Source organism: Orbicella franksi, chromosome 10 (assembly GCF_964199315.1).
Source record: "Orbicella franksi chromosome 10, jaOrbFran1.1, whole genome shotgun sequence".
NCBI classification, from domain to species: domain Eukaryota; kingdom Metazoa; phylum Cnidaria; class Anthozoa; order Scleractinia; family Merulinidae; genus Orbicella; species Orbicella franksi.
This window is the reverse complement of record NC_138154.1, coordinates 25,292,656-25,318,653: the sequence shown is the minus strand read 5'-3', so window position 1 is coordinate 25,318,653 and position 25,998 is coordinate 25,292,656. Positions and strand designations below refer to the sequence as shown.

The window sequence follows — 25,998 nt, the reverse complement described above, 5'->3', positions numbered from 1 at the left end:
GGCGTAGTCGGTGTTGGTGAAGTTCTACTTGGCCTGCTCCTTTGTTTGCGCGTTGGTCGCGATCCAGTCGAGAAGTTGTGTTCGGTCTCGCGTGTATTTGGCGTAAGCTGCTTGATAATCTTCGAGAGCTTTGTCGTGGCGCTTTTTTTCTTCAAGTTCAGCTTTGTCGCCCCCGCCAAGCGCCCTCGCCAGATAATTGCCTCCGATAAAAGCCGTGGCGTTCAACACAGCCCCGCCAATCATAATCGCGATGTTCGCCATAGTTATATATTATCGGAAGCTTTTTTCAAATCATAACTCATTCCTGTTTTCCTTGTAAAGTTCCAAGTTGTTCGCAATCCAGTTGAGAAGGCTTACGGGTTTGCGCTTGTATTTTTCTTTGGCTTTTTGATACGCCTCGGCGGCTCGCACTTGACAATCTTTCAAAAACTCCGCATCTTCTTTTTTATTCACGTTTACCACGATCCAGACTTGGTTGAGAACTGTATTCTCGAAAAGCTCAAGAAACTCCTTGAGTGCTTCGTGGTAGCTCTTTTCGTTTTCTCTCGCGGATCTCGAAACAGCCTCGTGAACGTCGACTCTTGCAATACTTGCCATGGCGCAATATAATAGACTTTGTTTTCTTCAAAACAAAAATTTCAGACGCTGTTGGGGAGGATTTTCTGGTCCTCGAGGTACTTTTTGAGCGCAATGCTGCCCGCCATGACGGCGGTGAACTTCACGTAATTCATAAAACTGCGGCTGGAATCAGAAGTGAAATCCTCTTTCACAACCTTTCTTGCGGCCCAGCCGATGCCAGCAACTAATCCCGTGAGAGTTGCGGCGTCAATGACGGTCTTGACAAGCTTGTTGTCGGACATGGCTCGTTTGATATAAGTAAAGAACGAAAGTTTAAAACAAAATTAATCTGTCTTTCCCGCGTCCTTTTCTGCGCACTTGGCACACAACACCTCTTCTTCTTCTTCTTCTGCAACCTCGTCGTCACATGCTCCACTCAAAAGATCGGCGGTCGCGCAAATGACCGTTTTGTTTAAGTCGTACAATTCACTCGAGATAGCAAAAAAGGTTAAGAAACAGACGAGAAACTTGGGAGCATCAACTGTGAACATGATGATATATTCCACTCGGAAAAGTTTAAAACAAAATTAATCTGTCTTTCCCGCTTGCTCTTTTATTTCAATTTGGCTGCCTTTCTGGGAATTCCAGGCAAAAACTTTGTTTTGGTGATTCCGCACACAGCACACTTCACTTTTAGCAGTCGCCGGTTGCTTTTTGTAGCAACAATTTTTGCTGTTCCTCGGACGTTCGGCGTCACTCGCCCGTCTTTCACGCAGTACACTTCCATCTGAGTATATTTTCAAAAAGCTTTTCTCCAACTGTGTTAATTTAATCTGTCTTTCCCGCGGCTTCTTCTTCTTCTTCTTCTCCTATTATTTCTGATAGTTTTCTTCTTAATTGTTCATCTCTTATTCTTATTATGTCTGGTAGTCTTCTTCTTAATTCTTCTTGTATTTCTCTTTGTCTTTCTCTTTCTTCTGCGGCCTTATCGGCAAACATTTCTTTGGAAAGCTACACCACCTTTTTGACAGCTTTTGCGGTTAAATCGAGCCATAATACCGAAATTCCGCCAATTGCGGCTGTAGAGATGAGAAACTGCACAAAGGATGGGTTCGACATCGCGATATACTTTACACGCAAATGTTTAAAGCATTTTTCTTAATCCTTTTGGCTGTGTCGCTCGAGCAGGTTCTGGCTCGACACTCGCGGGCTCCGGCGCGGGCTCCGGCGTTTTGAATTTGTCGAAAGCGGGCTTGGCCATTGCCTTGAGCTCTTCACGTTTGTAATAGATCCCGAGCAGTGAAACGCCTATGCCGCCAATAGCAATCCATTGGTTGGCGCTGAGGCCGCCGCTCTTTAGGCTTTCGTCTTCTGTAGTCAGGGTTGGCTCAGGGGGTGGCTCAGGGGGTGGCTCAGGGGCCTCTGTGGCGTCTTTCGCTTTTTTTTCCGCGTGATAAGCCTCAGCCGCTTTCTTCTGTTCTTCCCGTGCCAGCCGCGTTCTTTCAGCAACCATTTTTCCAGCAGCCACACGCTTGGGGTTTTTTACGCGCTGCGTGGTTGCAGTCGGAGTTGTCGCTTGCTGTGTGGCATCGCCGGCGGGTGCTGCCCGGGTCTCGACCTGAGGCGCCGTGACGGCAGGTGCGCTCTCGGATTGTTCGGTTGACATTCTGAAACAAAGGTGTATTCTAAGCAAAATAAAAAAGTTTAATTGTAAACAATTTGACAGCAAGCCCTCAGCAGTTGTTAACGAATGCTGGCCAGTTATTCTGCAGTAGCTGATCCGGGTACTTCATCAACGCCCTCAAGCGGATAGCCATGTTCATCACGAGAATTCGATGGAGGCATTTTGCAAGCTGAGGAAATGGAGACATTGTTTGGCAGATTTAACAAAACAATGCCTTTGTTGGAACGGCTCACTTTCAGTGATTTCAACGTGAGAGGTTGTCTTGCTCCACTCTTCAGGGGTTTTCGCTTCTTCCCCAATTTGACAGACTTATATCTTGAAGACTTAAACATAGATGAACATGACTTACATGGTTTGCTGGAGAGTTTTCAGTTCATTCCTGATCTACAGGAACTTAACCTGTCCGACAATCCTCTCGGTCACGCCGTAACATCTATCGTGCCACACGTCATCAACTTGAAGAAGCTTGTGTGGCTTTGGATTGACAGAACTAGTCATTCTGAGGAAGATTTGAATTATGTTCGAGACAACGTCCAGCAAGCACTACCTTATATCTTTGTGTGCCAGCGACGATGATGACGACGACGATGATGATGTTGATGATGCTTAGCATTTCTAGAACGGTGTGATACAATGTGATTTGCAGACTGTTTTTCTCTGTGATCCTAGACCACCCCCATGGGATAATTTTCATAGCAGCTTTTTTGGGCGAGGGATTTAGAATCCTCCCAGAAACAGATGTTTCCGTAATGTGGCAAAGTCTTAGCTGATATATCGTGCATTACTGGGACGATAGGTCTTTCCGCTGGGAACCGTATTTCAGTTGAACGAACACTTGAACTGCACTGAGCTGGGAACTTTTCTTAATTCCGGAAAAATAGACTCAGAAAATCACTTCTTAGCTCGTGGAAACGATCTACTTCACTAGAGGCTTCTACAGACATCAAGGATGAGACAGGACTCGGTTCGAACAGTGATTATTCAAACTTCGTTTGTAATCGTCAGTGTAATCATGACAGTACGAACTCGACGAATAATTATAGAAAGACAATTCAAGCAAAATTAGAAACAAAGTTTAGTTTAAGTACTGTAAAATGAATGCGAAGGAAACAAAGCTCTCAATGTGTTGTCAAACTGAAACTACTTCAGTTGGTTTTTGAATAAGAGATTCTAAAATGCTAATCATTGTGGTGAAAGGAACAAGGAACAATAACTGAGTCCCAGTTCACACTACACCAGAGAAATTTGAAAAGGCATCTCTATTTCTACGGTTTGGCTTACGGTCCACAAGTCACTAATCCGTCACGAAAACGGGGCTTTCCGGAAACGCTCTTCAAACCTGACGAATTTGAAAACGCCTGCTTTGCGTTTTGTGTGGACGGAAAATATTTTGAAAACGCAACTTTTCGTCATCGATATAGTCCTGATAATCATGTGATTTCCCCGCCTAAGTTTTCCTCAAACACAAATCCCAAATGACCGATGATTGCGTTTTTACGTTCCTCCGGCGTAGTGTGAACAGAAACATTTGATGCGATTTCAGAGTAAAACCTCCCTGTTCAAATTTCCCCCGCGTAGTGTGGACGGGGCCTAAGGAAGGGCAAAAGTTCCATCTTTGTCGTTTACGGTACTTGTCTACTATCAGCCTGACTTCTCCACTCCATTCTTGTCCCGTCCACAGGCTAGCTTGACTAGTTTTTGTCACGCGATAATATTGTTGTGTGTTGTCCAACAGTCTTCTTTTAATACCGCATCCCGGTACTATTTTTGGCTCAATCCCGCCATACCCCCCCACTCAGAGTGTTATCCCGCCCGGTTAGGTTCGCAGTTCTCCGGGTAACGTCTGTAACGTGTGATTTTCGGCTTTTAATCCCGCATTCCGCCGTCAAGTTTAAAACTATCCCGCGTCCCATCTGTCACTGAAAATGACTGAGCAGATCCCGCTCCCGACGAAATAATTTGATCCCGCCATTATAAGTCGTGTCATCCCGGCCGGTATCCCGCCCTCATTTTCGCTCTGATCCTGCCAAACGTATGTTGGACCCTCATTGTTTGCTGGAGGATTCATGAACTGTCAAGAGAGCAATATGATATGCTCCGGTAGGCACACAGAGAGTTTCTAAATGCAATGCTTAATCGTCAATTCGCGAGTGGGTTATTTTTAAACAAGCCATCATCGTCTCTTGTTTTAAAACAAAATTTAGCAGGAACGAGTTGTAAATTGGTCGTAGCAAGAGGTATTAGGCCATGTTTAAACGCAGGAATGGTTGTCCTAGTGCAAGGGTTACCCTAGCGAGAGGGTCAAAGATCACCAATCCTGTGGGAGTTCAATCTTTTAATTTCTTATGAAAACACTTACTTTTGTTCCAACAAATTTGTATGGCTGCTGGTCACGTGAATGCCACACTCTAAAGGAAAGTCGCGATTAAAAAACAGGGAACTGGCTGGTCCTGCTCTAAGAGCTTCGTCAGTTAAGACAAAAAGAAGCCAAACCAATTCTAAGAACTGACCCATGCAATGTAGAATTTGGACCAAAATATGCTTGCCTTTAATCAGTTAATATCGTGAATTAGAAAATTCAAATTTTCAGAACAGCATGCCCACGATCATTGATTCCTTTGATTTGTATCCAGCATACTAAATAAGAACTAATTTATATTGTCTTGACCTTTCGGTCCGTATAGCTTGATCAAATAAATGGTAAGCGCCGCCTGTAGACTTGAACCATTGCCTGGTTTTTCCAGATAGGATGTGGCGACCAAGAAGCAAAATGCAGTTTATTTTCTCATGTTTTTCAGTTTAGCTTTTCACCGGACGATCCCAGTCTGAGAAAACTGAGAACTTCTTATAGTCTCTAATATAGGCCACTTCCGGGTCTATTTCTAATAATTTAACAGTGTGCATAAAAGGTCACCAAATTATATATTTAATTATTTTTTACTGGACATTCGAGGATCCAAATGAAAATAATTAAACTTCTTTTTTCACTACGCAAACAAGTTGTCTTATTATTTTCAGCCTTCAAAGTTGACGGTGCTCGACGCTCTTGGTATCCCTTATAGTCTCATCCATCTGCACCTCCAGTCCACTTGTGGGGACACAGTCGGTGAGCGGTTGTCTTAACTTCACCCACCCATCCACCCCCGGCCAAAAAGAGGCCCCATCCGGCGGGAGGGTGGAGAGGCGGCTGTAAAGGCCAAATCGGAGTTTCAGGAATTAGTGCAATGTGCATATCTTTTGTCTCTAAATTATTCTATTCTTTTGAAACTAGCAAAAGAAGAAACTAAATTATTCTCTTTTAAATATATCTGAGGGAGCGAATAAATTAGGGATAAAAACGCATGCACGCCACTAATCCGTCAAACTTCGATTTGGCTTATTCACAGGCGCGATAGGATGGCTTTGTGTGCTGCGTGAAATTTATTTAGTGTTCATTATTTAGTCCGAGCAGGAACAAGTTAAGTATGAAAGGCCACCCCTCCCTCAAACCACTCCTCTCCACTGAGCGGTACCCGCTCCCAGTCTCACCGGCTCCAAGCTGATTGTCTCCATATCTTCTCACCGCGGTTTTATTGTTCGTCGGGAATCTCGGTACCGTAAATCCTCGAATTAGCACCTCCCCCCCCCCCCTCCCTCGAATAAGCGCCCCTTCAAATAAGCGCCCCTCCTATTGGCCAAAATTTGAAATAAGCGCCCCTCTCACCTTCGACCATTTTGTGGACGAGTATTGAGCCAACAAAGGATGTATAGTTTTCGTCGTTTAGTATTACACGACGAACAAGGTAGTATTACGACTGAAAAATGTTAAAAAAAAACTTCTAGTGTGCAATTCTGAGATCGCTTGGAGTTTAACCCGCGTTTGACGCTCTTAATTAATAACAAGAAAAGAATTGAAGGACAAGAGATTTAGGAGAGAATAAGAATTTGTTACGAATCAGTTAGTCCTTATATGAAACTGAGTAATTCACAAAAACAACCAAAAGATGCGTCAATAGGGTTGGCGAGGGATCATTCGGGACATTACCCGGTCCAATAACTAAGCGATATTGAACCGACGATGAAGCACTTTAGTTATTGGCCCTCTGAACTAAGTAGCTTAGTCGTGTTATGAAGTAAGTTACTTTTGGTGACCATTGTCATGGAGGATTTCAACTAAACCAAGCGCGAGGGAATTGAATCTGCATACGTGAGGCGCAAGTGAAAATCAGAGAAGGATTAAAACAATCAGATGGTATCAAAAACTATCCATCATAAACTAGATTTTTTTGCAAGTCTATATTTTTTTTGGTAACCCTTTATAGAGAGTCGCTATATATCTCTGTTGATTTAGTATCCCTTATCCCTTATAGTCAGGTCACACGCTCTATAGAAATAAGTACATGCGGTAAGAATGATTAATGCAAAATATTATTTATCCTGGGCCGGGTTTTTCGAGGACCTTGAAAGCCGTTTAACGCCAACCCAGGATTAAAAGTTACCCAAAGGATTAATTTTAATCATAAAAAAATGGTTTTCACTTCTTAGGGTTTGTGTAGATTGAGATTATTCAGACTCAAAACTGAAGGACCAACAATATAAACAGACAACCTTACCGAAAAAGTTACTGAAGTATTTGCATAAGTTTCCAGGTAAAAGACAATTTTTAAACGCCTTGTTTTTAGTGCAGAGTGCACTATCGGGATGGTTTGGGGCCGGGGTTGAAGTCGCTAAAGTACTATGGCAATATGGAAACATGGCAGTAAGGTGTAAACTTAAATGTTTGTATAATTAATTGATTTCAATTAATTAATTAGTCTTGCAGAAACGGGGGTAGGATGGGGTAGGTACTTGTTAGCACTACGTAAAATGGGTGTTGCATGTACCTCGTTACGTCCCACCTACTGAAAGCATAAATTTTATCAGTCTCTGAGGGGACTCACTCATCGATGAAGGATATAATCTCGGTCAAGTACTTAGCGCTGTTTACTTTCAATACCTCTCGTTGAAACGCTTCTCAGTTGTATTAATCGATATCAGTGTGTATTTTAATGCATCAGTCAATTCCAGCAGTGCTCATGCCCCCCCCCCCCCCCGGGCTAACCCCCGGGCATAAGCATATTTTTTAAAAAATGGGCAAATTCCCCGGGGTGGGGAAATATAAGCTGTCTAAATGCCCCGGGGTGGGGACGAAGAAAGAGGGCAAATGCCCCGCCCCCGGGATCGTCGCCTTCCAACACCTCCGCAGTTTTTTAATTAATCAGTGAATAAAACGGTCAACTGGTCAGTATTTTAATGCAGCTGTAAGACTTCAAGGACAACAGTACATGTTAGTTGATTCTGATTATATTTATTTCTTTATATTTGTTTTTAACAGTTTGCTAGAAGATAGCCGGGATTGCGGCGGACGTGCCCCCAGCCGCGAGCGATGATAGGCGCCTGTATTCGCAGGCTACTTTTTCTGTGAAGAATCAAGACATTTTAAATGATTGATGCATTGCATTTTAAGCTCGCAAGATCTGTCTTGAAGATCGCATCATTTGAATTCGCAAACCTTAAGTATTTTAACTTCACTTTCATGAATTTAAAAACTGCTAGGCTAGTTTTGAACGCGAAATGCGAAATAGTCGTGTTCACGTCAGTTATTGTTTTGTGATAAACAAAATATAGTTCACCATGTCGCTTATATTTGTATGCTTACAAGTAATGAAGAAATATCTAAAATTGAGAAAACATAACTTTAAAAACAAGTTTCTCTAGTCCCTGACGGACAAGCCACTGTTCGACAAACGCCTCGTCTTTTTCGATGAACTCATCTATGGCAAGCCGTTTGTAGCAAAATTTAATCCTTGCGATATATGTTTAATCCTTTAAATAACGGTTTTATTTAAAGATAGAAAAAGGCATTCAATCCAATGGTAAATGAAATTTTTGGTTCAATTCAATCTTTTCATTTTCACGATTCAATCCAATACCTGGAATATTGATTCAATGCAATACCTAAAATATTGATTCAATCCAATACCTAAAATATTGATTCAATCCAATATCTGGAATATTGATTCAATCCAATACCTAAAATATTGATTCAATCCAATACCTCAAATATTGATTCAATCCAATACCTCAAATATTGATGCAATCTTCCTGGGCCGAGCGCGGCCAACAGGAACGAGAGCAACTGAGCACTAGAGAGCACTGAAAACATGGCGGGCGAAGGAGAACTAGTTTCCTAAGTTTCTTGCAGACATCTTGGATAAAACGGAAATAATTTTTGAGAATTTTGACTCAGAAGTTGCAGAAGTGCACGCCGAAGTTCTTGATCAAACCATTAGTCTGCTTAGGTAAATGAGACGTTGCTACAACCGAGACACAAGGGACACGGAAAATTTAGATTCCATTACTGCCGCTTTTGTAGATGTAAGTTAACCAATTTTTATGTGACAAACATATTTGTTTATTAAAAGCTGTGTGTGCTAGCTTTTTGTGGCAAATAACATAAACTGTGGCAAATTTTGCTACCACATTGGTCTTTGGTATTGTGCATATTTCTGCTGTCCAATCATTACTGGCACACTAAACTTTGAACTGTAAACAAAATTTTTGCTGTGCCGTGTGCACAGTCAAACATGTTTCTCATAAAAACTGCTTGTGTAAACCTGGCTTTAAGTTATTTTTGAAATAAGAACCTTTACATTTTACAAGACAGCAATCATTGAACATTGGGATGTGTTTTAAGTTTTTCAATGTTGTTGTCTCATGTTTTGCATTATTTAACCCACATGTGGTACTTCTTTCCTAAAAACGATGTTTTTCTTGATATTCTATGACAAACATGGCACCAATTTGTTGTGAATATTATCGGGTACCTAGGGCTCAAGGCTAACACTACTGCCAACTAGCCACACATTTCAGTTTTGAATAGTAGATTTTTCACTTTCACTAGCCATTGTGACAATCATGATGGAATGGAGTACTGGTCTACTGGATGAAAACAAAATTGAGAATTATCCTGACAAAGTAAAACTGAAGAGAATAGAAACTAATGAAAACAGGGAAACTATGAGTGGATTTCATGGAAATAATTGCCTTAATAAGCATATGATAAATATTTAACTATTAAAGGGAGATAAAAGAAAATGGCAACACTGATAAAAGTACATCAGAGATTGAACATAAGCATATTCAAGAAAAGCAGGATTCGTGTTTGTGGGAGTGAAATTTTCTTAGTGATTATTATTAACATTTTAGATGCAACAAGAAATGTCCAAGATTAACCACTCTTATAAAAAAGTCAGTGAAGCTGTGTATAAGAAAGGCTGGCTGGTGCAAAGTTAGTTTTGGCTTGTGACATGAGTCCTGTTAGTAGCCATTACGCCAGTGCACCGAGAGGTTAGTCTTGTCTCCTGGGTACTTTTGAAAATAAGATAACAAATTAACCTTGCAATATTTTAACATCTGTTTTGATAAGCACCTGAAAAATCTACAAGGCAGAGTAGTGCACATGGCAGTTATCAAATGCCCTGATTTCTCTTCAGTTTAGTTGTGTTGCTAGAAGTTAGGCATTCTGTACATCAGTTTTGTATATCAATGAAAAGGAAGATGAGAAAATAATTTACTTGATACAGGGTGACGTTTTCTGTTGGGAATTGAGTTGCAAAAATACTTTAAGGGCCATAATCTCCTTTACCCAGCCCACACACATGTAGTATTATGCAATTGTCAGTTGCCCAAGTTTAACTGTCACTAGTTCTAGAGCCTCTTGGAAGATGTCTACTCCCATTTGACTTGATTATCTTAAGGGATCTAGCCTTTCCAATACAAATGACTGCACTGGATCATGTTGTCCCAGGTCAATTTCTTCAACTACAACATTTTTATCACTGTCCAATGGAGTTGGACCATCAGGATCATCACCATAGTATTCAAAATCAAATGACTTTCCATTTGAAAGGGGGTTTTCAGGCTGCATCATATGATTAAGCCACATTTGGTATGGCAACCAGTTTTTTTTCTGTTCTTACATTTTGGTGGTTGAAAGCTTCAGTGAACTGGCAAAGAGCAAGGTTTATCCTTGGTTGAAAAACTAAGTGTAAGGTGGAAAGATGCACTGAATCATCAATGTCCAGGATGCCTGACAATTCCATACTACAACTGAAAAGTGTAAAAGTACAAGTGGGAAGCACAACGGAAACATCCCTCCACAATCTTTCAATTCGTTGGTTGTGTTGATGGCCCTGCAGTGAAGCTGCCCCTCTCCTCTCTTCTAACCTGCTCCATTGTATCGCACACACCAACGTTTTCAACACCATGATCTACTCGTACTCTCGAAGGCCAAAATTCTCCGTCTCTCTTAACGGCATCCAGAAACAATTCAAGAACTGTTTCTGCTTTATTGTTGGCACTACATTTCAAAAACATTATTCTCCGAGAAAATCCGTCTATACAGCCGAATTAGTATTTTCCATCGGATCAGAGAGTGATGTCCATCCAGATGCCAAAGCGAATTTACGCACCCCATCTCTAGACAGTATTTTGGGGATCTAATTTTGCTAACCTTTCTCTTATTCTTCTCCGTTGAACCCATAACCCAATGGACTTAAAGAAACCTGCAATGAAATTATATCCATACTCTTGAATGATTTCGGTTCCTTATCAGGTAAGTTGTTGAAACCCCTCATATCTTCTCAGCCATACTCTGTCAATCTTCTGTGAATTGTCCATCTCCAAACTCCAATCATCTTTGTTATCGTTGTCCAGATGAATCCTAGTCCTCAAAGTTCCTCGAGCACCTCAACAGGAATTTTAAGAAATGGTCTTCCATGATTCCAACTTCTGAGTCAAAGTTCTCAAAAATTATTTCCGTTTTATCCAAGATGTCTGCAAGAAACTTAGGAAACTCAACTTCTAAATTTAGTTCTCCTTCGCCCGCCATGTTTTACAGTGCTCTCTAGTGCTCAGTTACCCTCGTTCCTGTTGGCCGCGCTCGGCCCAGGAAGATTGCATCAATATTTGAGGTATTGGATTGAATCAATATTTGAGGTACTGGATTGAATCAATATTTGAGGTATTGGATTGCACCAATATTCGAGGTATTGGATTGAATCAATATTCCAGGTATTGGATTGAATCAATATTTTAGGTATTGGATTGAATCAATATTTTAGGTATTACATTGAATCAATATTCCAGGTATTGGATTGAATCGTGAAAATGAAAAGATTGAATTAAACCAAAAATTTTATTTACCATTGGATTGAATGCCTTTTTCTATCTTTAAATGAAACCGTTATTTAAAGGATTAAACATATATCGCAAGGATTAAATTTTGCTACAAACAGCTTGCCATACTCATCCATGACACTTTCCAAAACACGTGTGTCGAATGCCCGAGGGTCGACCCGGGGTACGCAAATGCCCAGCCCACGGGCCGCGATAAAATTGCGGATGTCTTATCCTCGGGACTGACAACTTGAGCAAATGCCCCCGCGGGGGGGGGGGGGGGGGGATGATGGGCACTGCTGGAATTGATATAAGTGGTTTTATTGTTAAAGCCAAAGGTGTGCAACAGAACGTGCTGTTCCGTGACAATTTGATAATTAGATTAGTTCTTGTTTATCGATGAAAAGAAAATTTGCGTTTTACAAGACAAATGTAAATAAAGCTGTTACGATATGTAAATTTCTGTAGCCGTAATTGTCAGCGGACTTTCTGCCGCACATATAAATTATGTATTTTGAATCGTTAGTTTAGTCTTCTATCGTTAGGTGAGTGAATAAAGCTTCGAAACATGGTGTCAGGATAAAAAATCGTCGCGTAACTACAAGATGTCAGGCGACGAGGGAACTACGGCGACAAATACAACTAATACAGCGTCCGTTGGAAGTGCACAAATGCAGCAAATGTCTTCTTTGTCGAGCGGAATACCAATGCCGAAACCGTTAAATCTTGACAACGTTGCCGCTAACTGGAAAAAATTTAAAAGAACCTGGGATAATTACGCCGTAGTTGTGAGGCTCCAGCAGTTCGACGAAGAATATAAGACTGCAACTTTTCTTTCTGCGATCGGCGAAGAAGCTCTTGAAATTTATGAAGGTATGACATTCAATCCGCCCGAAAGTTCGAAAGTACTCGACTCTGTTGTTCAAAAATTCGAGGAATATTGCATCGGACAAATCAATGAGACCTTCGAGCGGTATTTATTTAACTCCAGATCACAGAAAGAGGATGAAAGTATCGATCACTATGTATCGGCACTTAGAACACTTGCGAAATCGTGTAATTTTTGTCAGTGTTTACATGATTCACTTATACGTGATAGAATTTTATGGCCAGCTTGACCCAAGTCTCTGCTTTTAATCTTTTTCGTTTTTTTCCGTCCTTTGTTCCTTGAACTTTTCTCCAGAATCTTCTAATGCTCTCAGCAAGTGCATTTCCAATACGCTCTTGACCCGATGCCTTCAGCTGGTATCCAAGAGGCAAGATGCTTCGTTGGAGCAAGTCGAAGACTGTTTGGGGACGCCCGTGAACTTGTCGCCAGTTATATATTACTTCGCCGTTAAGTTGAAGATAATACATCGGACTGTTTACGTCAACAAATGGAGGTACCATATGAAGGAGTAACGGATTGATCGGGTTTTCGAAGAGCTCTGAAAAGAGCTCCCGATCACTGACGTTTTCCATGTTTATATTCATTGCGCGATCTGGTCGGCTATTCGAATAAGTCAGCCGGAACAGTAACCTCAGTTTTAAAATTCGCGGCAATTGTGAACCATTTTACACACGAGTGGCTTTTTTGAATGGGTTTTGTTTTAGTCTTGGTTACCATTGTTATTCGGTCGTAGGCTTGAAACAATAGCCCACTTGCTCGAGACGCGCCATTTTCAAACACAACTACAACTAGCAGTTTTCAAACCGGAAAGAACAGTGGTTCCCGTTGACCGATTTTTAATCTTCAAACATATTTTGGTAGAAAAAAGATAAATTTTTCATTTGCCGTTCGTGGGTTGGCGAAAATCAGTAGAACTTTTTAGAAATGTCGTTTTGAAAACAGCCTCCATACAAAAAAAGGCCAATTTTGCTGTATTTTCAAGTGCAAAAGAACAGTCCTTACACTTGTTCAATTTTGTTTGTTTTAGCCTTTAAATGTAGATATAGCATTCTTCTTCAAAAAGCCGCGCGTGGGTTGGTAGATTTATACTTCTTGAAACCAGAAAAGCAAGTTTAATCAACGCTACTGAGCCAATTTTAGCCCTTTCTTCTCTTATTGTGAGCGCTCTCGCATTCAAATTTGCCGCTTCGCTGATAATGAATATTTAATGATGTTCATGCATTCTGCCCCATGTTTTTGGCGTTGAAGAGCCTGCCTTGAGAAAGAAGCTGTTGCAAGAAAGACAACTCACTCTAGAAAAAGCAATCGACATCTGCAAAAGCGGAGAAACAACTGCACAGCATTTAAAGGATCTCGCCACAGCTACGAATCCGAATGAAATACACGCTTTGAAACATCGCAACGAAAGAAAACCAAGATTACCGGAAGACCCAAGAGATTCAAAGGGTGCCAAAAAATGCAAGTGCTGTGGGGGAAATCACGTGCTCAAGAGGGAAAAATGTCCGGCCTATGGAAAGACTTGCGGAAAGTGCGGAAAGAGTAATCACTTCGCTAGAGTGTGTAAGCAGCGTGGACGAAGGAAAAAACCGGTCAACACAGTCTCAGTCTCTTCCAGTGACTCTGGTGAATCACTGTTTACGATTCAATTAACTCCAGAAGTCGACTCGGTACACGCGATACAGAGCAACATCCCACTCCTGACACCATGTTTCGTGCTTTATTCACTCAGCTAACGGTAGAAGACTAAACTAACGATTCAAGATACATAATTTATATGTACGGCAGAAAGTCCGCTGACAATTACAGCTACAGAAATTTACATATCGTAACAAAAGCAAATTGTTCCTCTTTCATTTCTTCATCCGACATTCTTTTCTCATTTATCTCCAGCTGTGAACAGAATACAAGCACATCTTCCGTGTGTTTTCGAGAAAACAAGAGTTTCAGGTTACGTACCTTTGTGAGGAAAACAAAAGTATGCCACGTTCGCTACTTAAATTAAAATGAGCAAAACTCGACGTAAAACACTACAGTAAAATTCGAGAGCTGTCTTGACAAACGGTAATTAATTGTAAGTTATTCTTGGACTGTGTATGAAAATACACACATCAAACATACACACTGCTAAGATTATGTCTCATCAAAATCCCTAGCTGATTAGCAAGGTCAATACAAACCAGGAGTGAATGGCATGGGGTTATATAGGAACTGTGTTATGATTACTGCGTCAGAGCTATACATTACACTCTGCACAAACTGAGATTGTCTCACAAGTTTAACTATTTTGATGTACGTAAAACTTTAACTTATTGAAACCTATAATCTCCCCCTTTATGTTTGCATAGAAAAATGAATCACCAAATTACAGCAGTGTTCAAAGGAAAAAAACCTTCGCATGTAAAACTCGTTAATTCACAGAATTGCTTCTTTATGGCGCGAATATAGACAAAGTATGTTAGCATATTTTTGCTCATTTTACGTCAGTCCGTGTTTTTAATTATCACGCACACAAACCTCAATATTATCGTGTTAGTGAACTGTGTTGAAGCAGCTCAGGACAACTAATCTTTTATCTCCTCAAACTCAGTACTTGATAATAACTGCAAAACAATGTAGAAGGTACGGATACTTCTTTTCAGAGTTTCAAGTAAACTACGAGCATGTTCTAATTAGGGACCGTTCATTTTTTATAAGGTAGGGGGGGCTGGTGGGATTTGGGGGGGGCCATGCGAAAAAAAATGGCTTTCGAGGGGGGGCCATCCCAAAAAAATAAGGGAAAAAGGGGCGGTCACGTGAAATATTTTAGTAAAACTTTAAAATGGCATAATGTTTGAATATCAAAAAATTGCTATCGAATAAACATAGAAGGCAGGATACAAATTTATTACAAACTTTGCTTCTGCTTTAAAAAAATGTTTGGCGACAAAAAGCATTTGTAGCTACTGAAAAGAAGTATTTAACACTGTTATTTTCGAATGCAACTTTCACTGGCACTCATCTTCATCTTCGCTGTCGTCGAGTTCTTCGTCGCTGCTTGTGCTGCTATGGGAGTCTCTTTCACCAATGCTGCAAGAAGCAGCAATGCTTTCGGTCAGAGTGTACTCTTCAGGGCACATGAAGGTGTAAACATAATCTCTGACTTCCTGCTCAAGGTTGGTGGTGATTCTGCTTCTTACAGCATTGGTGAAATAATTCCCTTCCAAGAGCTGTGCGATATGTAGCCCATCTCTTCTAAATAACGACGCGGAAACATCCTCAACTTTAATACACTCTTCCGGGACGGCCGTTCTAGGAGGGTACACAAGGCATTGTGGAAGATCATTTCCTAGCGGGTTTCCAACACAGATTCCATTAACTTGTTGGACGTTATTTTCAGTCCGCTTCCTCTTTCTTTCATTTGACTTTCTGCGGTTTTCTTTTTTCCTTCTCCTTTTGTTGATGTGCTGTTTGAGTATGCCCTTGAATATGCTGTTATAATTGCTCTTCTTATTTTTTCTAGTGCATCCATGTCCTGCGTGACCCTCGTCAACTTAGCTTCTATACATTTAATCTGTTTTACATTAAAACTGTGGGCAAATTCTTCACCCTACTTTAAAGCAAGCCCATTGGACTGAAAGAGGGTGGAATCGTGTTCCTTTACATCTTTCAATATGACATTCAACTTTTCCACCATTGCTCTGTGCTCTCACCCAGAGAGCGTTACTCTATTTGCAGATAAGTTTATTGTCAAATCAAAGTTTGTGGTGGATTATCTTCAGCATCTTGAAGTGCTGGAATTTAAAAGGAAAAAGAGAGCAGAAGAAAAGGCAAAGTTAAGTAGGGACGCAAAAGATAAATCATATGAGGATTATCCTTGGACTGAGTTGTGCGAAGATCTAACCAAGCTTAAAAAGCTACGTGTTCCAGAACTAAACAAGTACTTGAACCACCACGGGCTGAAGCAGCATTTGAAAAGCAGCAAGAGTGAGAAAGTAAAGGCAATTGTAAGACATTCATGCTTGCAGCAGAAGAGTCCTCTCAGAACTGGCCAACCAACACTGAGAAATGCCAGGACATTGACACAAAATGACAACAGAGCAAGTGCTGACAGCAGTGAAACGGATGAAAGTGACAATGATGAGTATGACAGTGATGCCATTGACTCTGGGGGAGAAGATGACTCTGGTGACGTCATTCTTGCATTCATCAATTCAGATGAGGAAGATGCCAATGAGAGGCCAAATGCCACACGCTCAGGGCGAGCCATAACTAGGAGATCCGAAATTGACTTCTCTTTCTTTTGATTTGTTTCTTAAACAACAGCTCTCTGTAGTATAGGGATTGTAAATATTGTCTTCATAGTGAGCACAATAACGTGAAGTAGGAGGATAATAGAGAAATATTAAAAAAGTTGAAATCTAAAAATTGTTTGTTTAATTTTTTTTTTTGGGGGGGGGTCATCCCAAAAAATGACCGCTATAAGGGGGGGGGGCCATGTGAAAAAATTGGTAAGCTGAGGGGGGGTCATGCGATTTATAAATGGTGCTTCCCAAATCCCACCAGCCCCCCCTCCCTCGTAAAAAATGAACGGTCCCTTATCCTTATTGATTTGATCAACAAAAACAGGAGAGGATGAACACTGACCGCGGGCGAATAAACGGCATCCCCGGATATTTCGCGGGACGAGGCATCTTGCGGGATAACCGATGTGGTGAGCGATTTGCTAAAAAAAATTCCTTTGCTTATCACGCTGAATCACAATTGCGTAAGTTTATGCCTTCATCGGAATACTTTGATTGAGAGCGTCAGAAAGATGAAGTTGCTGTGCGGCGTTTATTTTACACCTCGTGGTGCAGAAAAATTTCTCGGCCAAATTGAAAAATAGATGGCAGTGCAATTGTACATAAAATTTAATTTACTAATTGAAATAGGCAAGTGATTAATAATGTGCTAATTATCGTCTAACACTTGCACAGGTGAGCAAGCAAGCGCTTAGGTGAGGCTGTTGGTGAGGTCTGCTTCAAATTATTTACAATCCACTGCAGCCAGTCCCCCATCTTATTAAAAAAAGTAATAATAATAACCGTTTGAGCCCGGAACGAGACTGTTTGTTTCTCAGTAAATTTGAATTTGAGTCCAATTTTTAGAGAAATTAAAAAAAGGTATGATGATCAGGTATCCATTCCTTGAGATAGCGGTCTTAGATAGATTTTACTCCGCAATGGCAACATTGTAACATTGCTATCACACGTCCACGGTCCTACATTCAACAGTCCAGGCCTGGGTCAGTGATTATTGTCATGTGACACCGAAGGGGATCCATATTTGGAAACCGAAAGCTGTCCTGGGAGTTCTGGGAAAGTCCCTCCAAGCAGGAAGTGAGCTTCTTCAACGTACAGAACAGACTTTACTCGAGTAATTTGGCTTTTACTAATATCCTGCAATCGTGGGGTGATTTTGTGCTTTTACCATGCTTGTTATCATGCAGCCCTCTCATCAACACAGTGGTGATTAACGTTCCTCAGGTTGTGAATTCAGTTCATACCTCGTCTGTCGATCAATCAGGTAAGCGTTCGAAGTGTTGTTGATCTTTGGTTTTGTTTGTAGCCTCCAGGTAAACATGAAAGGTCCTTATCAATCTTTGTAGACAAGTCATAATGATTAAGAATATTTTCCGTGAAAATTTATATAAATATGAGCTAAAAATGACTGGATTTTTGATCGCTAGAGACGTTTCATATCAATAGTTGTTTAATTTTGCCCACATTCCTGTGGTGAGTTGTTGAACGTGACGCTATTAAAACATTCGATCGATTAATAAAGCGCCGCCGTTACTATTGAATGTGCTTTTCCTAACCAGATGCCTGCCGCCCTCTACCGGTTTGTATTTACGTTAGGAAAGGCGCTATCTACTTTGCTCTTGAGTATTTTTACTGATGGCAAATATTGACAATAATTGAATTTGATCAGGCATCCCCAGGCCTGCTTCTTCAGTTATAATGGTTCATTGTTTAATAGCTTAATAGATTCAGTTTGAAGAGATTATAAGTAGTGCAGTGGTTAGTTGTTTTGGTGATGTCAGTGTTGACGGAAACTTGGAACAAATTATTCACTATTGAAGTTCTGATCCACCAAATAGTATACGCATTATGTTTTACAGTTCTTAAATCAATATGTTTGCATTTCATGCATCACCACAGCTTTGTAATTTCTGCAGCAATGAATTGTTTTAATGTGTGTCTTTTAGTGGAAGCATGCTATAAGGTCTGTATTTTACCGTTTTGCCTCTGATTTACCATACATGTATTCAAGAAAACAGACCCTCTGTAGCAAAGACTACTTTTTGCTGGGCTTGTGTTTTGTCTGCGAATATGCAACTTTATGGTAGAATTTCCCAAGTTATGGGAGCGAACATTTGTATCATGATTTTAAACTCCTTTTTAGATACAGTGGCAAGAGAGACTTGTAAATATTATATATACATGTATTATTTTTAGCTGTTGTGCATGTAGTTAATCTATACATGTAGACTAGGGAGAAATTGAGAAATAAGTTACATGCACGTGTACATGTGGCTAACCCAAAGAAAATGAACCACTTGCAGTTGAAATAAAAATATACTCAGAGATCAAAAATTAAGTAAACATAGCCAAAATATTTTTTGTGTAATCCTCCTATTTTCCAGACTGTCTCTTCTAGTCTAGCTCGTCCAGTAATTCTCATTTACTGGGAATTAAAGAAAAATCCAATAATTTGCTGGATCATGTTTCCTAAATTGATCGAATAATACTAGCAGTCCTATTGGAAAGTACAAAATAGAATTCACAATAAAAATAACAGACAGTTTGACTGGACTATCTTTGTTTAATTTTCTTCAAATGTGATGAGGACATCAGTGACACACTTGCCTATTTGCTCATGTGCCACTTTTTTGTTCTTACCACATTTTGACGTCATCTGTGATCCGTTACTGAACAGACACATGGCAACATGGAATCTATTTGTTAACTATAGATATTTATAAAATAACTGAGCCACTACGTGTGCTCTTGTTGGTCGATAGCTATGTTTAGGTAAGAGTATGTAAACAGGGTTGTGACGTTTTAGATTCGCACGTACTTTTGAGAATTATTTTATAAAAGCAATAGAGCACTTTTTCCATGTTTACATAGCCTCATTGAAACACTCGGGACTGGGAATTCTTGAAAATTATGCAAACGCTCGACTATGTCTTGGGTTTGCATAACTGTCTCAAATTCTGCCAACCCCCCTTGTGTTTAGATGAGGCTATGTAAACATGGAAAAAGTGCTCTATTGCTTAAGTACCTGCAATAATTTGGTAATGTTCAGTTATATTTACCAAGTGACTTAATACAATCATGAAATGGGAAAGACTGGGGCATGTTAACATTGTGTTATGTGCACTTATTTTGTTGATACTCACAAGAACATTTTTCATGCAGCCACTGATATCCACCTGTTGGTCTTTTACATTTTTAAAGGTTCAGTGAGTCAGTCAGCTTCTGTATTGTTGTATGTGTCAACCATTCAAGATGTCAAAGGGCACTTGTAACAAGACTTGCTGCATATGAGTTTTTGATATCTGTAGCATAATTGTTCAAGACTAAAAATAATTAATTAAAAATTATTCTTGACTATCTTCCTGGTTGGACTGTTTGATTTTGAGTTTTATTTTACTTTACTTTCAGTGTTCAAGACTAAAGGCTTCCTGTGATGTTAAGACTACCAAAGGTAATATCATAATTATTAATTTAATTTTTATTTGAGAGACATTTTCACTTTTCTTCACTCTGAACACTCAGCAACAAAAAGCTTTTAATTATTCAATCTGAAAAACTGATAAAGAATCAAAAGAAATGCCCATCAGCCAAGAATGAAAATATTTACACGTAAATTTTGAATGATCTGTTTTGGGCAGTTTGTCTAGTACACGCAATGTACATCTGTAGTGACTATACATGTTCATGACTTGTATGATATTATTTAGTTTTGCCAGTTGCATGTGGTTCAAGGGAACATTTTATTGCAACTTTGTGGTTCATTTCTTTGATAGTATTAAATCAGTAAAAATGTGTGACTCTAAATAAAGCTTTCAAGACAAGCGTTAAAGTGCAGTTAATGGAGCGTGATGCTATTTACATCCAGTCACTAGCTTACTATTGTTAAAATCTTAAAATGCGTGCGAGTTATTTAGAGAAAAGGTTTTTCTTTTAATTAATTAAAGTTAATAAAACAGTTAGGTGTCATAATCCTCATAGCACTTTTTGCATGAAACAGCTTCCTCTGGTAGCTCGAAAATTTTAGTCATTTAATTTATATGCCAACCGCCTAGCGTGCTTTGTGAGACTTCTTAATAAGCTGGGATGGATACCTTTTTATGAACAGAGTAAAATTAACAAATGTGCTATTTTTTATAAGCGCATAAATGGCTCTCTTCAGAACTATCTCAATGAACACTTAGCAATTAACAATACACAACATAATAGAAGCAGCTATCATATCGCATGTTTCTGTAATTTCAGTACTCTGTAAAGTAGTTCCTTGTCACCTGATGACCAAATGATATCAGCATAGCTCATTACTGGGCAAATAATAGCATATATTATAGAACATTAATTGCTGTTTAAGTGACAGAAAGGCTCTGATTTTTCTCAAAACACCTATGTGCAACGCGAGTTTATTGCAAAGATTTTCAACATGACAATCAAATAAGAGTGAGCTATCGATGCACTTTTTAGTATTTACAAGCCTGTTGTCCTCAACTGTGACAACAAGTTCATCATTAATCTCAGACACTAGGTGCTTTGCGGTGATCATTGGGACTTTGAACTTTGACTCGATGATTGAAAGTTAATTTGAGTTGGCCCAGTGACGTATTTCATTAGCAGAGTTACATTGTATTTAGTGAAAGTTTAAGTTCAGGTAAATTATTAAAGTAAGCAGATGCTGTTAGGGTAGTATCATGAGTATAGAAGTCTTCTTGTGAACATTCTCTTGGCCGTGGAATTCTGTTATTAATTATAACTAATTAATTAAAGTTATTAAGTCAATTTTAAAATGGAATGGATATGATAATTCCATTTGCATTTGTTTCAGGGCTTCTTCAATCCCACCACAGCCTCCACATCACAGGAAGGCCAGGAGGCAGTAGAAAAGAGCACATTGTATGTTACTCTGTTAAGTAGTGAATGGAGATCATCAATCGATGGAGACTTGTCAACCGTCAACAGAGAACTAGCAATACAGTTGGCTAAACAACCCAATGTGCAAGTTAGTGTGTTTCTCCCTCAGTGCAGTGAAGATGACAAGAGAATTGCTGCTAGTCACAAAGTTGAGCTCATTAAAGCAGAGAAAATGACAGGTGTTGATCCAGTTGATTGGCTGATCAACATACCAGAGGACCATGCCATGGACTGTATTATCGGACATGGAGTACATCTCGGGCGACAAATACCACTCATACAACGAAGTCATCAATGTAAGTGGATTCAGATTGTTCACAATGCCCCTGAAGCGCTTGCAATGTACAGAAGCAATGCAGAAGCCATTCCCAAAGGCGAGAAGATGCAGCAAACAGAGATAGAACTTTGTGAGTTGACAGATCAAGTTGTAGCAGTTGGACCCAAGCTGGCAGATACTTACAGGTGTTTTCTTCGCTCTAGTAAGAAAGACCAAGATGTCATTGATCTTACCCCAAGCATTTTCACTGAATTTTCAGATGTGAAGCAAGCCACTGAAGAAAGGAAAACATTTTGTGTTCTAGTTATTGGAAGTGGTGACAGTAAAGATTTTAATCTGAAGGGATATGACCTTGCTGCTCAAGCTATTGCTGAGTTGAAAGAAAACTCGTACCAACTAAAGTTTGTCTGTGCACCAAGAGGAAGAGCAGATGAAATAGCTGAAAAGCTACTCAAGCATGGCATTGACCGCAGTCAACTAATTGTTCGCAGTTTTAATGAAAGCAGAGAAACGCTAGCCAGATTATTCTGTGAGGTTGATCTGGCAATCATGCCATCAAGGAGTGAGGGCTTTGGATTGACAACCCTTGAGGCATTATCTGCTGGTCTGCCTGTACTAGTGAGCAGTAACTCAGGCCTTGGAGAAGCTCTCATGAAAGTGCCTAATGGGTCAAACTGTGTAGTAGATTCAGAGGATCCTAAAAACTGGGCCAGCAAAATCAAGGCTGTCCGTGAAAAAGACAGGGATGTTCGACTTGCAGAATCCAAGCTTCTTCGTGAAAAGTATTTGGAGAAGTACAGCTGGCAGGAACCTTGTGGTGTTCTTGTGGAAAAGATGCAGAGCCTTAAAACCGGTACGTGTAAATAGTTTTGTATTGGTTGAGATGTTTAGTAAGCTCTCTAATCTTGCAGTTGGTTATTCCAAAAAAGTCCACTCATACACCCTAGAGATAGCATGATATTTTGGCCCATGTTCCCTTCTGCCAGGATTACCACAACTGCTAAAAGAGCCCCCTCCCATGCAGATTTCAAAGGTCAAAGAGCTCCCTCCTGCTTGACGATTTCTATTCCATGTTTGGCTTATTTTATGTGTACATTGTTTTATCATTGTTTTTTTTTTTATTTGTTATTTTCAAAAATAATTGCTACTGCAATTTTGTGTCCCCTGCTGGGACAAGCATTTGCAGATAGAGAATTACAGGCAATAAAAAAGGTTCTTTATTGCAGTGTGCACAACTAAGCCAAACTCAAAACAAAAATAAAATGCAAATCAGAGAAGCAGGTTTACTGGAGTAATGCAACAACATGGTAAATTTTACAGAAACTTGAATATAGCTGCTCATAATTAAAATGCTTTGCAGAATAGAAAAGTGAACTCCAATGCCCAACGTTGCTAATCAAACTGTTCAGTAATTGAGCTTTAAATCGAACCCAATTGAACTAATTATAATCAAACTATTGGGTTCAATCAGTTCAATACTTGAAGAAAATCAAACCAAATTGAAAAAAAATGCATGATGTATGTGACTGAGTTCAATTGCACAGTAGTAATAATAATAATTAAACTCATCACAAATAGATGAGCTTGGGAACTGGCGCCTTAAAGGTTAGCGGGGTGCCAAAGCCATAAGCTGCTAGGAGGTATCCATGGCAACCCTGGAAAGAAGGAACCACCCATTGAGCGTCCGCTAACTGGCACCGTCACACTGAAAGAAATTCAGTGGAATCTACTTACCTGGACAATACTTACCCTGACCAAGAACAAAACGGGAGGGAGGAGAGGGTGCAAGAATCCGCAATGATTTGCGAGCAATGCAGTGCAACTGATCCGCAACAATCAGCAGAATACACTACAACAATATTATGCAATGAACCATAAACCCCTGCAAAACCCCTGAAGGCCGCCCCACAGGTGACGTACTCCCAAACGCGGAAACCGCGGGCTGCATAAGCTCATATTTAACTTGCCTAAATGATATCAGCTGGATGGGCATGCTAGCTGGCTGCATTAGCTCGAGTTTAACCTTGCCTAAATGATATTTAGCCACATTAATAACAATAATAATAATACTAATAATAATTATAATAATAATAATAATAATAGTAAAAATTTTTTTTATTTTATGAGGAGGGTGGACATTGTGGTTTATGTTTTTATTTCATTGTTTCTTGTAATGTTATTTTGAAACTTTTAAATATTTCTTTTGGCCAAGGTTCCCCTGGCTGGATGTCTGGATCAGTAGAAAGCAGTCATTTACCTTCTGCTGTGGCCAGTCCGATTCATGAAAGACACAATTATCAGAGAGAAGACACTCAGCGTAAGTTGCCGAAGTAATTATCATAATGATAATGTGTACAATTGAAAGATTACATAACAAACAAGTAAAAACCTTCAGTTAAATTACCATTTTCAGGAGCCCATCGTGGGCTCCTGGCATTTTGCTGTTTTCTAAGTGAAACCAACATCCTTGCCTTCATGCTTTAACGTCAAATCAACTTTTTAACCTATTTAGACTTGAAATCAACATCGTTAAGCTTATACGTTGTGTGACCATGTGACCATGACCATTTTGCTGTTTTCTAAGTGAAATTGACATCCTTGCTGTCGAGCGTTAACGTAAAATCAACATTTTAACCTATTTAGACCTGAAATCAACATCATTGAACTTATGCAGTGCGTGAAATTGACATTTTGTTGGTTTCTAAGTGAACCAACATCCTTGCTGTCACGCATTAACATGAAATCAACATTTTGGTTTTCAAAGGCTCCTCTGGTCATGGCAGGCCACCTTCATTAGTGGAACACAAGCAGTTGCCTTTTCCTGCAGTCCATCAGACTCCAGCTCAAACGTATCAGACAAGTCACCCTCAGAGTGAGTGGGAAAACATATTTTTTTTTAAATACTACAATGTATTACTGCAATTTCCTGTTGCAATCTCTGTATTGTAGAGTGATTTTGACTACTCTCTGGATCAGTAGAATGCAGTCATTTACCTTCTGCTGTGGCCAGTCAGATTCATGAAAGGCACAATTATCAGAGAGGGAACAGTCAGAATGAGTTGGAGTAATTATAATAATCAGACGAGTATACAACATTATTGCAAATTTACATAACAGACAATCATTGTTTCCATCATTATTGCCATTACTCGACCTCAAAGGCCATGCACTTTTTTTAATAAAAAAATTACAAATTGTTTAGCACATTGTAGGCACAAAGTAGAATTTTCAAAATATTAATAAATTAATAAGTGAAAACTCCTTTTGGTTTTCAAAGGCTCCTTTCATCATAACAGGCCACCTTCATTACTGGAACACAAGACAGGCCCTCAGACTCCAGTTCAAACGTATAAGACAAGTCACCCTCAGAGTGAGTGGGAAAACTTATTTCTTACATGTAGTCTCAATAATAGTAAAATTAATATGAGTACAAAGGTCCAAGAAGTTGGTGATCTTCACTGATAGAAGATTGTCATGCTACCAAATCCTTAAATTAAGCAAGTTTAGGTGATGCCATTGTCTGTATATGTTATTGGAGGTAACAGTCAAAACCAATGATCAAACAGACATTGTGAAATAAACTTTTTTAACTTGGATTAGCTTTGGTAGCATTGTTAAAATCTGACTTTTGAAAACTGGGCTGCACTGAATGTTTGATTCAAAACCCAAATTGACATGAAGACAAAGCACAAAGGGGTTCAAAACTTATTAGTCAACTAAATTCAGCTACCATTTTGTTTTAAATTTTCCATGGTGACCAAAATTGTTACTGCTTGGAGCAGTTACATCTTGAATGGAATTTTGCCACAGCATACATTGTCCTTTGTTTGGAATGCACATGCATTTGCTGCACGCACATAAGGTATACTAGTTATCAACAAGGTAATGCACTGTGTTCTGAAAAAGGTTGCATGACTTTAATGTCCAAAACGTTTGCGCTAAAATTACAGAAAGCTGGTCATTGTGTCTCAAATCAGATAACACTATGAAAGAAATGCAACAGAAATAATTTGATCTAGCGTAAATGCAATCTTTGACGAGTAGCGAGTAATAAGCGAAGACAAAAATTTATAGGCTAAAAGGTGAGAAGAAAAAAATACCATTGAAAGTGAAAATGAATTGCTAATGGCAGTTTGCAATAAAATCTAAACTCCTTGATCTCGACTGTTCCCTTGAGAAAAGCATCATTCAAAGGAATCTTGAACAAACA

The 25,998-nt window shown here is 39.6% G+C and overlaps 2 protein-coding genes and 1 pseudogene across 8 annotated transcripts in view; all 3 read left to right on the top strand.

Annotated features, from left to right (window-relative positions):
* LOC145499354 (uncharacterized) overlaps window positions 1–25,998 on the top strand; it is a 161,253-nt gene that overhangs the window by 33,861 nt on the left and 101,394 nt on the right. For all 7 annotated transcript variants that reach the window (XM_081478872.1, XM_081478867.1, XM_081478868.1 and 4 more), the window contains exon 13: window positions 24,553–24,660. In XM_081478872.1, coding sequence (XP_081334998.1) covers window positions 24,553–24,660 — 108 coding nt within the window. The remainder of the gene's footprint in view (window positions 1–24,552; window positions 24,661–25,998) is intronic.
* Window positions 1–25,998, top strand: part of LOC145499364 (D-inositol 3-phosphate glycosyltransferase-like) — an 85,757-nt gene that overhangs the window by 38,973 nt on the left and 20,786 nt on the right. The window contains exon 2 of the mRNA XM_081478885.1: window positions 20,018–20,060. Within this exon, the coding sequence (XP_081335011.1) occupies window positions 20,043–20,060 (18 nt within the window). The 5' untranslated portion in view covers window positions 20,018–20,042. The remainder of the gene's footprint in view (window positions 1–20,017; window positions 20,061–25,998) is intronic.
* On the top strand, window positions 11,991–14,995 carry LOC145499375 (uncharacterized; annotated as a pseudogene).